The 11,322-nt window shown below is 49.0% G+C and overlaps 7 protein-coding genes across 7 annotated transcripts in view; 4 read left to right on the plus strand and 3 right to left on the minus strand.

Moving 5' to 3' along the window:
- Nucleotides 1-20: 20 nt before the first annotated feature.
- On the minus strand, nt 21-1,198 carry FOXG_13567 (uncharacterized protein). Its single transcript, XM_018393555.1, has one exon. The coding sequence runs from the start codon at nt 1,113-1,115 to the stop codon at nt 525-527; it is 591 nt and encodes a 196-aa protein (XP_018252839.1). The 5' UTR covers nt 1,116-1,198; the 3' UTR covers nt 21-524.
- Nucleotides 1,199-1,447: 249 nt separating this feature from the next.
- On the plus strand, nt 1,448-2,558 carry FOXG_21207 (uncharacterized protein; the record flags this gene model as incomplete). The annotated part of the gene is made up of 3 exons (XM_018401518.1): nt 1,448-2,013; nt 2,080-2,224; nt 2,277-2,558. The coding sequence occupies 3 exons, from the start codon at nt 1,448-1,450 to the stop codon at nt 2,556-2,558; spliced, it is 993 nt and encodes a 330-aa protein (XP_018252840.1).
- Nucleotides 2,559-3,797: 1,239 nt separating this feature from the next.
- On the minus strand, nt 3,798-5,358 carry FOXG_13568 (uncharacterized protein). Its single transcript, XM_018393556.1, has one exon. The coding sequence runs from the start codon at nt 4,938-4,940 to the stop codon at nt 4,359-4,361; it is 582 nt and encodes a 193-aa protein (XP_018252841.1). The 5' UTR covers nt 4,941-5,358; the 3' UTR covers nt 3,798-4,358.
- Nucleotides 5,359-5,561: 203 nt separating this feature from the next.
- Nucleotides 5,562-6,251, plus strand: FOXG_21208 (uncharacterized protein; the record flags this gene model as incomplete). The annotated part of the gene is made up of 1 exon (XM_018401519.1): nt 5,562-6,251. One exon carries the CDS (start codon nt 5,562-5,564, stop codon nt 6,249-6,251), a length of 690 nt encoding a protein of 229 aa, XP_018252842.1.
- A 259-nt stretch (nt 6,252-6,510) lies between these two features.
- On the plus strand, nt 6,511-8,732 carry FOXG_13569 (uncharacterized protein; the record flags this gene model as incomplete). Its single annotated transcript, XM_018393557.1, has 3 exons — nt 6,511-6,976; nt 7,040-7,731; nt 7,797-8,732. 3 exons carry the CDS (start codon nt 6,511-6,513, stop codon nt 8,730-8,732), a joined length of 2,094 nt encoding a protein of 697 aa, XP_018252843.1.
- Nucleotides 7,720-9,806, minus strand: FOXG_13570 (uncharacterized protein). Its single transcript, XM_018393558.1, has 4 exons — nt 9,564-9,806; nt 9,431-9,507; nt 9,223-9,375; nt 7,720-9,169 (listed from the first exon to the last, which is right to left on the minus strand). The coding sequence occupies exons 1-4, from the start codon at nt 9,761-9,763 to the stop codon at nt 8,769-8,771; spliced, it is 831 nt and encodes a 276-aa protein (XP_018252844.1). The 5' UTR covers nt 9,764-9,806; the 3' UTR covers nt 7,720-8,768.
- Nucleotides 9,807-10,712: 906 nt separating this feature from the next.
- Nucleotides 10,713-11,322, plus strand: part of FOXG_21209 (uncharacterized protein) — a gene marked incomplete at both ends in the record, with an annotated part of 2,336 nt that continues 1,726 nt past the window's right edge. The window contains 3 exons of the mRNA XM_018401520.1: nt 10,713-10,827; nt 10,882-10,967; nt 11,023-11,210. Of these exons, the coding sequence (XP_018252845.1) occupies nt 10,713-10,827; nt 10,882-10,967; nt 11,023-11,210 (389 nt within the window). The remainder of the gene's footprint in view (nt 10,828-10,881; nt 10,968-11,022; nt 11,211-11,322) is intronic.

The raw sequence follows: 11,322 nt of genomic DNA on the forward strand, positions 1-11,322 counted from the left end.
CATGAATTCATTCGAACAAAGCTTTTTTTATTAAGCATAAATCAAGTACATATGACCCATAGAAGGACTCAGTGTTAAAAACTTTTACGTAACGTCTAGCCTCGAGTTTTGCAGTTGGTACAGTAGTCCATAATGATAGTACATGAGTTGGAAAGGCGTATATGTCCGCAGATAATAATACCGTCATTCTCCTTGGCACTCTCTCGACTGTAGCGAGAAACATAGTCGCTGTATACGGTGTCATCCTCATACTTATTGATCGCTCTGTCGCAAGCCTCACGAAGTCCCTTCTTAGACAGACCATCGCCGATGCCGCATTGCCCACCACCATCATTATCTACAGCAGCCTGACTCGGCAATGGAGTGGACACTGTTGAAGTTTCACCTACGCCGACCGACTGAGTGATCTTCGTAACACCTGGGATATTGATGTAGTCGAGTACGTAAGTTGACCAGACCAAGATCGTCCTGTCTATAGTGGTGGTGATGGGTTCTTGGATGGGCCCATCGGTTATCCGACAAAGTCACTGATGTTGGATGAAGTGAGATATCTGTAGTACTTGGTTCAGTGGCCCTACCGCTACCGTCGTCGAAAGAGGTATCAGGATCAGACGTGGTGCCAGTGGATGGCTCAGTGGCAGCTGGGTCTTCTCTAGTTGGCTGGTGTGTAGTTCCGCGGAAAGATTGGCTGACTGATGGAGTGACAGGAAGTAACCCGGTCCAGTCGACTTCAATAGAAGTGACAGAAGTGCCGCCGCCGTCGGACGACGAGACAGAGATGCTCCCAGTTGGATGACTGGAGGCTCAGAGGCACCATCACCAACGTTTCCATCTGTACCGGTTCCAGTACTGACGCCAGTACTCTCCCGAGAGTGAAGAGAGTGAAGCGTAGTGGCATCAATTAGTTGACGCGTTGAAGTTGGGAGGAGGACGCGAGTACCAGCAGCGCTACCATTACCGGGTAGAATAGTGCTGGGAAAATGTGTGGCAGCTGATGGTGCCTCAACGGCTTGAGGATACCTCTTGAGCATATGAGTGTCACCAAGAAGATTGGCCGGAGAGAGTCCTGCCAAAAGACTGAAAAAGATTGCGCCTACGTTCCAGAACGATGGCATGTTGAGAAAATGAGTCGTAATGAGACAATAGGAAATCTTTGAGTGAGTGGTATTTGGTCAGTGAACAAGGACAATGAGAGACTGGATTATGGTAAGACCCCACCTTTGCTAGGCGCCAGCCAGTATGTCTGAAACAAAACAAATGGAACATTGCATAAAAAAGTCACCAACTACCAACTACCAACAACCAACAACCAACAACCAACACTTATTACAATGACAGCCACGAATCTGTTGATGAGCTTTTCCAACTCTTCTCTCTCATCGTCTCACAGACACACCGAGTCGCTTCAGAAATGGATTACCGTTCGCGACCGCAACACAGACAAAAGATGGAAAAGTGGTGGAATGAGCTTTGCGAAGCTCAAGTCAAACAGCTTCCACTTCTGCCTAATCCTCGACCCCGCGCTTTGACGCCGAGTCTGACTCCAGGCGATAAAGTTATCTCCAATCTAGCGCTAAGACCTCTGTACCAAGAGTCCTGTTTCTGGTTCAAAGTTCCGCCCAATATCCGAAGAGATATTCTTCGACTTGCCTTTGGAGATACACGTCTTCACATTTATATGAATCGTGGCTATCCTGATGTCCTTCCAGAACCAGATTCCAAGTTTCACTGCAGAGTTGTTACGGAGCCCGAGAACTGGGGCTACCAGCGCTTCCCAGTGACTGATGAGAGTCAGGTAGAAGTATGGCAATGGCGGGGCTCCAGATGTCACCGTTACCCCCCCAGTATAGCAATGGCCCAAGGCCCAATGACTCATGGTGGTTCTAAAGGACCATGGATTGACTTCTGTCGTAATGGAGGCGACCCAGATATCTGTGAAGCTTGGAGGGAAGATGAAGGCCCTTCTGCTTGCAATATCGGGGTAATCGGTTGGCTCTTATCATGCAGACAGAAGTAAGCGAAACTCCCTTATTTGCTCTCGAATACACCCCTTGTTTTGGTACTAACAGATAATCGCAGCTACATGGAGACGATTGACGTTTTGTATTCTACCAACATGCTGATACTCGGTGAAGCATGTATGGTCGAACATCTTCCCCTCCCTCATCCCCCTTCAGCGACTCGAGACGATGACTTCTTTGGAAATCACCTGGACGCTGAAATCGTATTTCACCGCCGATCAAGACTACGATAATATGGATAAGAGACATCTGAAGTCCATATTTGATCTTCTGTCACCGTCAAAGTTCCCTGCACTCCGTCGACTTCACATCTGGTTCGCCAAAGATTGGACTGCCTGGCTCAGTGTTCATGGTATCGAGGCTTACGAGAAGGTTATATTCGAGCACTTGGATTCATTTGTACAATTTAGGCGCGATCTACAAGAATGTGCGTTTGCGCTTCCTCGTTGCTTCTTCAAAAGGAAATACGCGGCTGCCAGAGGAGTGACCACGGATGAAACGGAAGAATCGAGACACTCCCTGCAAGATTACTCGTAAGATCAGCGTAGCGTCACTGAGATAGATCATACCTAGAGGTTAACAAAAGGCCAATTTGCACTTCGATGGGCTTACCTGCTTGGGGTCTAGAATTAGCTAATGTACCTAGACTGGACAAATAGTCCTTCTTACAGCTAATCAAAACCAGGGATACATTTGTCACTCTTTGTCACTCTTTGTAAGACTCAGAACTGCGCAATCCAATGGCCTTGTATGAGGGCTTTTGTGTGATATTTTATAACGACTATGCTTCATTAATCTAATAAGCTATCTCTGTTGTTGAGAGGCATGGGGGCTATGTTTTCCCACTAGGATGTTCAATGTGCCGAAGCAAGGAAGTGGGATCGAGGCTTTTGTGGCTGATCGAGGCCACAAATGCTTGTGTCAGATAATCATTGTTTGCGTAGACCTATCTATTCACGATTTTGATCCCTGCCTCTTCTCTCTAGGTGTCGACAATTATTAATCTTCTTCTAGAAGCTAAAGCTAATGACGATTTGGTGGGATGACGATAGTTCCTTTGTCGTGAATGAACAGACTTTCAAGCATTCCCTCGTGTTCCAGAGTAGCCATCATAGACATGGATCCACAACAAGGGTTCAACATCCATGCACTTGTCAAAGAATTTCTCTTTCGGATTCGTGTCGTTACACGATTTGCACATTGCTTGGCCTGGCTCCTCAGGGTCGTGGCAACATTTGCACCTTCCTTTCCAATACTTTTGCTCAACAATACAGTCCTCGCACTAGTAAGTCGTCAGAGTGCCCAATGTCGAGATTGGCTTGGGGCATGACATGCAATTCCCTACCAGCAGCCTTTTCTCCAGAGATTGTGCATTACACCAATCACACCGTTTTAGATCGTCTTTCGTTTCCCTCACTTTGCATAGTGAGCAGACGCCTTCCAGAACAACAACTTCTTTGTCCTCCCTACTGAGAAGCTCCGAGTACTAGTTGTTAGTGTTGTAATGGGGTTCGCAGTCATGGCAGAAAAGTGCTGGGCCGTAGGTTGATGCGGTACACGTCATGCACCGCCCTGAAGGCTCAGTTTTGGCTGGAACCTTGGACTTTTTTGAAGGGTCGGGTATGACTGAATAATCGACAGGCTTGAAGAAAATATTGCGAGAAGCCGCGGCTTGCTTCTCCCAGCAGGCTTGGTATCTCAAACTGAACCAGGTTTCTACCCTCTTTGCACAGCCAATGCAATGTCTACGGCCTTCGCAATAGAGCTGGGTCTGCGCCTCCGTTTTCATGTTGTTGGTATGGGCTGATACAGTCGGATGTTATAGAATGCTAAAGCTGGGCTGCAATTGGTGAGTGATGTCGGGATCTATTGTGGTTTGTAGCAATCGCTGCAGTAAGGAGGGAATTATATAGCTCAGAAAGAACATTCTTCTACCCACTGTTGACTTGGAGGTATCAATCAGAGTCGAATGGAAAGATCCATGACGTGTCATTGACTCAATGAGGAACTTTGTCGTGATGCTTGTCATGGATTGATCCACGTTCACTGCAGGGCCAGCCTGGAACGCGAGCCCAGATACCCATCAGCTTCAGTGCCTCTGGACCGTGACTCGGGTAACGTAAGCCCTAATTGATTCTGGTATTCTCCGTGTATCAGCTCTCTTTGGATAACAGGTGCGATCAAAGGCCATCAGGGAAGGTCCGCTTCTCAGCACTGTCAAGTCATTCACTAACACCCTGCGAACCCGGCCATGGGACTCGGTCTGGATGGTGGTAGCTGCAGCGCTCATGATCGGGGGAGCTCTAAATAATGTATGCAACTTTGTTGAACTTCTACTTAGAATACGATCGCCCCTCCATCTACGACAATATCCGTCCCGTTCATGTAAGTTCCCGCTGAGCTTGCCAACAACAATACCGCACCCGTCAACTCGCAAGGAGCGCCCATACGGCCACTCGGGTTCCGTTCTGCCCATATCTTACGATGCCCAGATATCCCGTCGCCGTCATTCAAGATGGTGTCCATATATCCAGGACTGATTGTGTTTGTGCGAATGCCATAGCGAGCCCACTCGGCGGCCAGACAGTTCTTGAGCGTCAGTAAGGCTGCTTTGCTGACATTATAAGCCGCTTGGGGTTGGGGATAGTTGACTCGGTGTGCTGAGATGGAAGACGTGAAGGTGATTGATCCTCCAGTACCTTGTTTGACCATCTGACGGGCGACAGCTTGTGCACAGATGAACGACCCAGTCGTGTTGATGTCAATGATCTTGCGCCATTGAGATACTGGCATTTCCAACGTCTCGACACATCCAACGACACCCACGAAGCAGACGAGACCGTCAACTGAACCGAGACTTGCTACTGTCTCGTCAACAGCGTCTTGTACTGCCCTTTCGTCTGTAACGTCGACCTTCATCGTCGTGATTCTGGTGTGAGGGAAACGAGCTGAAGAGACGCGACTTCCTGCTTGGCTTGTGCTGGATTGACATCGAGGATTGCAAGACCCTCAAGTCCGTGTTCCAACAGAGCGTTGCATGAAGCAAGCCCAAGGGTACCTGTACCTCCAGTGACGATGAAGTTGCCGCGCACTGCAAATCTCTCCTTAGCTCCAGTGGCGGGATCAATGGCGATTTTGTTGCTTGGTGGTGCAGTCAAAGACAATGTTGAGCCGTCGCTGAGGACCATGGAGGGGACTGCTCTCGCAGTAAGCGCGTCCCTATCAGGAAGCTCTGTAGCACCGGGAGCCATTTTGACTGCGTCTATAAATCGGAGAATGAGTGAAAGATGATGAAATGAGTGTGGCTGGTCTGGACTTTTTAGTGACCACGAATTCACCTTTATAACCTGAAGCAAGTGCCCCACGTCCGATGCTGCATCGGAATACTGTCACCCGAGAGGTTACAAAGGCTGTACATGCAACGGTGGAGACGAGGTCCAATAGCAGCTACAAGTTCGGCTCTTCTTCTATTGAATATTCTGCAATATTCCAACTTTTCTACCGTTTCATTTCTGCGACTCTTTCTGGCCCATGACCGCAATGGATGTTATTTACGCACAACTTGAGCGACGCGCGCTGAGCCTTCTGGAGCAATCACACCAACAATCTTCAGAAGCCAGGGCCATTATTATTCTGGCTGGCCCTCCAGGATCCGGAAAGTCAACTATCGCTTCTCAAGTGGTACAGAGAATCAATGCCCGCCATCGAACTCCGATCGCAAAAATTCTTCCAATGGATGGATATCATTACTCGCGCTCGCATCTTGACAGTCTTCCAAACCATGTCGAAGCCCATGCACGAAGGGGAGCCCATTGGACATTTGACGGCCAAGCGGTTCTTGACATGATCAAGCAACTACACGCGTCGCGAGAGAGACCATTCACTACGTTATACGTGCCGAGCTTCGATCATGAGATAAAAGACCCCGTTCCTGGTGCCATTGACATAAGTCCAGATGTCAAGATTGTTTTGGTGGAGGGCAATTGGCTCTTGTACAATGAGCACCCTTGGAACCAGATTGTCAATTATGCAGACGATACTTGGTTCGTTGATGTTGACCCTCAGTTGGCATTTCGGAGAGTTGCGAAAAGGCATGTTGCATCTGGCATTGAGAAGACGCTAGAGGCGGCGATGGACAGAGCAAGGAACAATGACATGAAGAACGGAGAGGATATACGGCGTTGTCTGATTCAGCCGATCATCGAGGTCGAAAGTGTTGAAGACGCGTGAGCTACTCTAGTTGCGTCGAGTCAGTAAAACTGCAGTTTGGCTTCAATAAGCTCATGAGGCTAATTGGTCTACTTCGAGCTTCTGGTCACCCCCATATTTGTCGGTCTCCAGGCCTCCGAAGGTGGTTACTCCGCACTTAGTGGCTGTTGCATGTGTCGGCCAACAGTGCTCCGATGAATGAATGACGCTAGTTTGAACCTTGCCCTCATGATAACTCCCCCTTCTCTTCGTAACAACGCGTGCATATGCGAGACTAAAGATGGGTCGTCCTCCGATGCACGGCTCTTCGAGCCAGCTCCGAGCTTGTCTCAATTGTCAGAAGCGCAAGAGCCGATGTCAACCTAGTGTCAATGGCCCCGGGCCATGTTCCTACTGCGCCCGCGCGGGCAAGGACTGTAGTTTCGTGAACCCACCTGACAGGACACGGCTTACGCGGAAGAATCTCGATGCAATAGAACAGCGCTGTAATAGGCTCGAGGCTCTCATCCGGTCACTACACCCAGGTATGGATATTGATGTCGCTCTTGCTAACCTAGAGGCTGGCCAAGAAGTTATCAGACGGACAGAGCAAGAGTCGGACGATGATTCGCCTGAGCACGAGGAACCAGCGCACGAGTACGAATGGAGTGAACCATCATTGCCACCAGATTTCGACTGTCAGAGCGATGAAGCCGGAGCTATGGATGGTATGGCTACGCTGAACAGCCTTGATGCTGGATATTTAGGTATGTCGTCCTATCATCCATTTAATCACCTAACAAAATGGTTCAGAATCTGACTCTCACCAGGCAGTAGTTCGGGTGCCAACTTACTACAAGAAATCGCATCGATGCTCCCAGAGCTCGCGGCGTCAAATTCCCCTGCCACAAGTCACGGGAAATCTCCCAGCCAGACGCATAAGTCGAAGGCTTCACTTGATCCGCCAAATCTTGCAAATGAATCATTGACAAGCTATCTCATCGATGCGTACTTCTTATTCTATAACGTCTCGTATCCGATTCTTCACGAACGATCATTCCGTCAGAAACTTGCCGCTCGGGGCATGCGACGTGCTAAGTCATCATGGAACATCATCTACTACCTGGTCTTGGCCATCGGCCATTGGATATCGACTTCGGATAAACACCACGCAGTATCTCGGTTCTATACCGCGGCGAGGAATGCTCTGTCAATCCACATGTTGGAGTCAGGGTCACTCGAGACTGTCCAAGCACTTCTACTGATGGGCAACTACCTGCAGAAGATGGATAAGCCAAACACAGGCTACCAGTTCATTGGCATCGCATACAAAATGGCACTTGGGCTTGGGATGCATCGGGAAACGCCAAAATCGGAAGACAACGTTGGGCTTGAAAGGCGGAGGCAGTTGTTCTGGGTTCTTTACTGCTTCGATAGCGGGTTCAACATTACAACTGGGAGACCACCCTATGCGCAAGAAGGCATCATTGACACCGCAATACCAAGAAATGTCGACGATAAGGTAATTGAACTTCGATGGCTTTGCTCAAAAAAGAAATGTTAAGCATGATATGCTAACAACAACAGGATCTTGAACCCACCATGCCAGTGCCTCCTGAAGTCAACACGCCAACGACACTATCCGCCATCATCGCACAAGCAGAACTCGCCAAGCACGCAAATTCCCTATATCTCGAATATCTCACAGCGAAAACAGCAAACACGAAAGTCGAGTACCAAGTAGCCGAGACCATAGAACAAACCCTCACCGATTGGCGGCAGCGGCTCCCACAGTACTTTACTTCTGTAGACGTCCCAGTATGGTTCACTGGTCCACGGGCTGTTGTTTTGTGGAAGGAGCAGAACCTGCGAATTATCCTTTGGCGTGGAAGCAAGCGGAGCCATTCATATCTCCCCAACAAGACTAATGCCGAGACACGCTGTCTTGATGCTGCCATGCAAACCATAAACGACATAACAACTTTCTGCAGTGCAAATGAGGGTATCCTGCATCTGGGCATTGTCTGGTATGCCACATACTTTCTGTTCCAAGCCGCCCTTGTTCTTGAAGCGAGCTACCTTGACCGCGAGGCCCATGACAAGCTCGATAACGAGACGACGGACTGGCGAATGATGGTCTACAAAGCGCAAAGTTGTCTGGTGACTTTCTCAAGCAGGAGCAGATCAGCCAAGAGGTGCTTGGAGGTGCTGGAACTCATAAACAGAAGGGCAGAAACAGCAGCGAACACTCGGCGAACTGTTCTCACTGTGCCCGAGCTTGTTGAAGAAGCCCCAATTGCGCTCCAAACCCCAGTACTTGATACTGAGACATCACAAATACCGGTGGATCTACAGACTCTTGGTGATGGGGATCTGTCGATGGGCGCCTGGACACTGAACGATGATGGATCAGATCCTACGATGAGGATGATTCTGGATAATACTCCATGGGGCTACCTCGATAATACACCTATGGACACCCTGTTCAGCGATTGGTTTCCCCAAGATACTTTTGAAGGATAACAAGTCGGGAAGTTTGTATCTCGGCATTCCTGAACACTAAGGAAGTACATAACCACCGTCAATGATAATGTCTGATCCAGTGGTATAAGTGGAAGCGTCACTGGCCAAATACAGATACAAGCCCTTGATTTCCTTCACATGGCCCTGTCTGCCGAGCACCGACATACGATAAGCTTCGTTGAGTGCCAGTGGACCGGCTCCCATCTTGGTATCGAAGAAACCGGGCGAAACAATGTTGACGCGGGCGAATTCTCTCCACTCGCGAGCTAAAGACTTGCCAAAATGCGTCACGAATGCTTTAGTGCCATTGTAGATAGGCTGGTCAACAGGGACGTTGACGATGTGTGCGCTCATACTAGAGGTGATGATGAGAACACCGCTGCCTTGGCGCTTGAAGACTTCGCCGACGTGTTTGGAGCAGTAGACAACGCCATTGACTAGAAGGGTCAGATAGGCACTCGGTGGGGGACACGAGATGGACTTGACGTACCGTTCACGGACATTTGTTTGTCGAATTCGGGGAGAGTCTGTTCCAGGATTGGCTTGCTGATAGCCATTCCCGCATTAGCAACGAAGACGTCTATGCTGCCAAAGTCCTCTACGACTTGCTTTACTGATTTTTGCACAGAGTCAGCGTCGGATACTGCCGTCATGTTAGCTTCGTTCCATTACACTTCAGCACGTCGCGAGAGACATACCGTCGACTTTGTAAGCAGCAGTTTTGATATTGTGTTTTGTCCCGAGATCCTGGGCTTTCTGGATAGCTACATCATTCCTAAAAAGAAATGTCAGTCATTGTGCAGAAATCTTATTAGGCATGGTACGACTTACGAGTTGTACCATAACACGACATGAGCGTTGGCCTCGGCCATTCCCTCCGCAACAGCATAGCCAATACCGTCAGCGCCACCAGTTACGACAACCACCTTGCCAGTCATCTTGAATTGCTCCAAGACATTGGTAGGGGTGTTGGGAAAGGGTCTAGGGAAGCCATCCCGTAGGACGGTACAGTCAGATTCGTTCATAGACATTTTAGTGGCGATCTTGTAGTTTGGTGTAGAACAAGTATTGGCTACATTCTCAGTAATGGAGAGAATATTTATAGGCTTATTGGTGATTTGTTGATCTCCATCACTGTCGGGGTTCTGTCGCCCGATACAAGCACAATAGCGCAACTGACTCGCTCCCGTGGCTGGCTTGAGCGGGGTCACGGCTCACTGTGACCGACACCATTGAGAGGTCAGTAAATGCCGTGATTGGGTGTTTGAGTTCCGTGGGACTTGCCGTTCGGTGACCACAGATTGGCTTCTTGAATCTAGAACTGCCCACGTCGGAGTTTGCTCTCCCTTCGTGGCCATCTGTGTCATCAGGGAGTTGGAATCCGGGGCAAGAGGCAAATGGCATGTTGAGGACCGATACCTTGCGGTATGGTTGATTTGAATCTGGGAAACGTCTATAGTTGCTGGACTAAGATAATAATTGTAATGGCGGTATCTGATAATGCTTCAGATAACAAGGCAAAGGAAGAATAGTAGAAAGTGAAGACAGTAGGCCTGAACGGAGACTACCTGGACCTGTCTATCTTCATCATCATCGGAGTATCCCTTTTGGATTAAAGGCTTTGCAGTCGGCCATCCTCTCCGCCGCCGCTAGCGTTTCCGTTTCGATAGAACTTGAGCCTTGGTCCTAGCTCTCCCCGCACTTGAACACCAACCTTGAAACCAACCTTGAACCTCTTGATATTGATCTCACTAGTTTGGGACCTAATCTCGAAGAGGGCATTCCCCGCGGGGAAGATCTGGGGTCTGGAACTCCCCCGGAGTTCAGTCGACCGTAAGACTATAAATGGACAGTCCTCTGCCCGAGATGTTACCGTAACTATTTAATCGACTGGCTTCCCTCTTACTGAGATATCTAATCTATCAGACCAACTTCAATATCTAGAGTGTCTCTAATTGCCCAGATCACCATTGCAGCAACATGACTTCCAAAGATTCGGAGAAACCAACTGTCGTCCACGACCCAGAGCCGATTGACTTCTTTACCAAAGAGTCGCTGGGCATGAATAACCAAGTCTACGAGACCAAGTTTGCATGTATGTTCTCATCAACCTCAATATCCTTATGGCCACTGATCAAAAGTCTATCAGCCCTTGGACGATGGGCCGTTGTCAAGACATTTTGGAAGGCTCTCCTTTTCTGCATGATCTTGAACTGGGCAGCCTTGAACGATGGCGTAAGCGTAGTTCTCTGCTACTTCTCTCTCTCTCTCTGCTAACAATCCTCTGCAGTTTCAGCAACAGATTCCCGGTAACGTCATCCCGATGCAAGCCTTCATCAACACCATGGCCGATACCACGATCAACGGCAAGCCAGCCGTCAGCGCTCGAGTCGTCTCCTACTGGCAGGGTTTCGCTGAGATGTCCAAGACCCTTGGCATGTTCACAGGTGGTTATTTTGCCGATAGGTTGGGTAGAAAGTAAGTCTTTCTACTTGCTTGGCTCTGTCAATATGCTGACTAGTCTCTTCAGGAAGGCTCTCTGCGGTGCGATCGTTATACTTCTCGGAGGCTCTATTGCCGAGATCACAGC

Source organism: Fusarium oxysporum, chromosome 12 (assembly GCF_000149955.1).
Source record: "Fusarium oxysporum f. sp. lycopersici 4287 chromosome 12, whole genome shotgun sequence".
Classification (NCBI taxonomy): domain Eukaryota; kingdom Fungi; phylum Ascomycota; class Sordariomycetes; order Hypocreales; family Nectriaceae; genus Fusarium; species Fusarium oxysporum.

Bases quoted from the DNA above. Each gene is read 5' to 3' on its own strand.
- FOXG_13567 (XM_018393555.1), bottom strand. From the start codon at position 1,115: ATGCCATCGTTCTGGAACGTAGGCGCAATCTTTTTCAGTCTTTTGGCA.
- FOXG_13568 (XM_018393556.1), bottom strand. From the start codon at position 4,940: ATGAAGGTCGACGTTACAGACGAAAGGGCAGTACAAGACGCTGTTGAC.
- FOXG_13570 (XM_018393558.1), bottom strand. From the start codon at position 9,763: ATGTCTATGAACGAATCTGACTGTACCGTCCTACGGGATGGCTTCCCT. The intron at 9,508-9,563 runs GTAAGTCGTACC...ATTTCTTTTTAG, and splicing joins GTCGTGTTATGGTACAACTC to GAATGATGTAGCTATCCAGA. The intron at 9,376-9,430 runs GTATGTCTCTCG...ACATGACGGCAG, and splicing joins TGCTGCTTACAAAGTCGACG to TATCCGACGCTGACTCTGTG.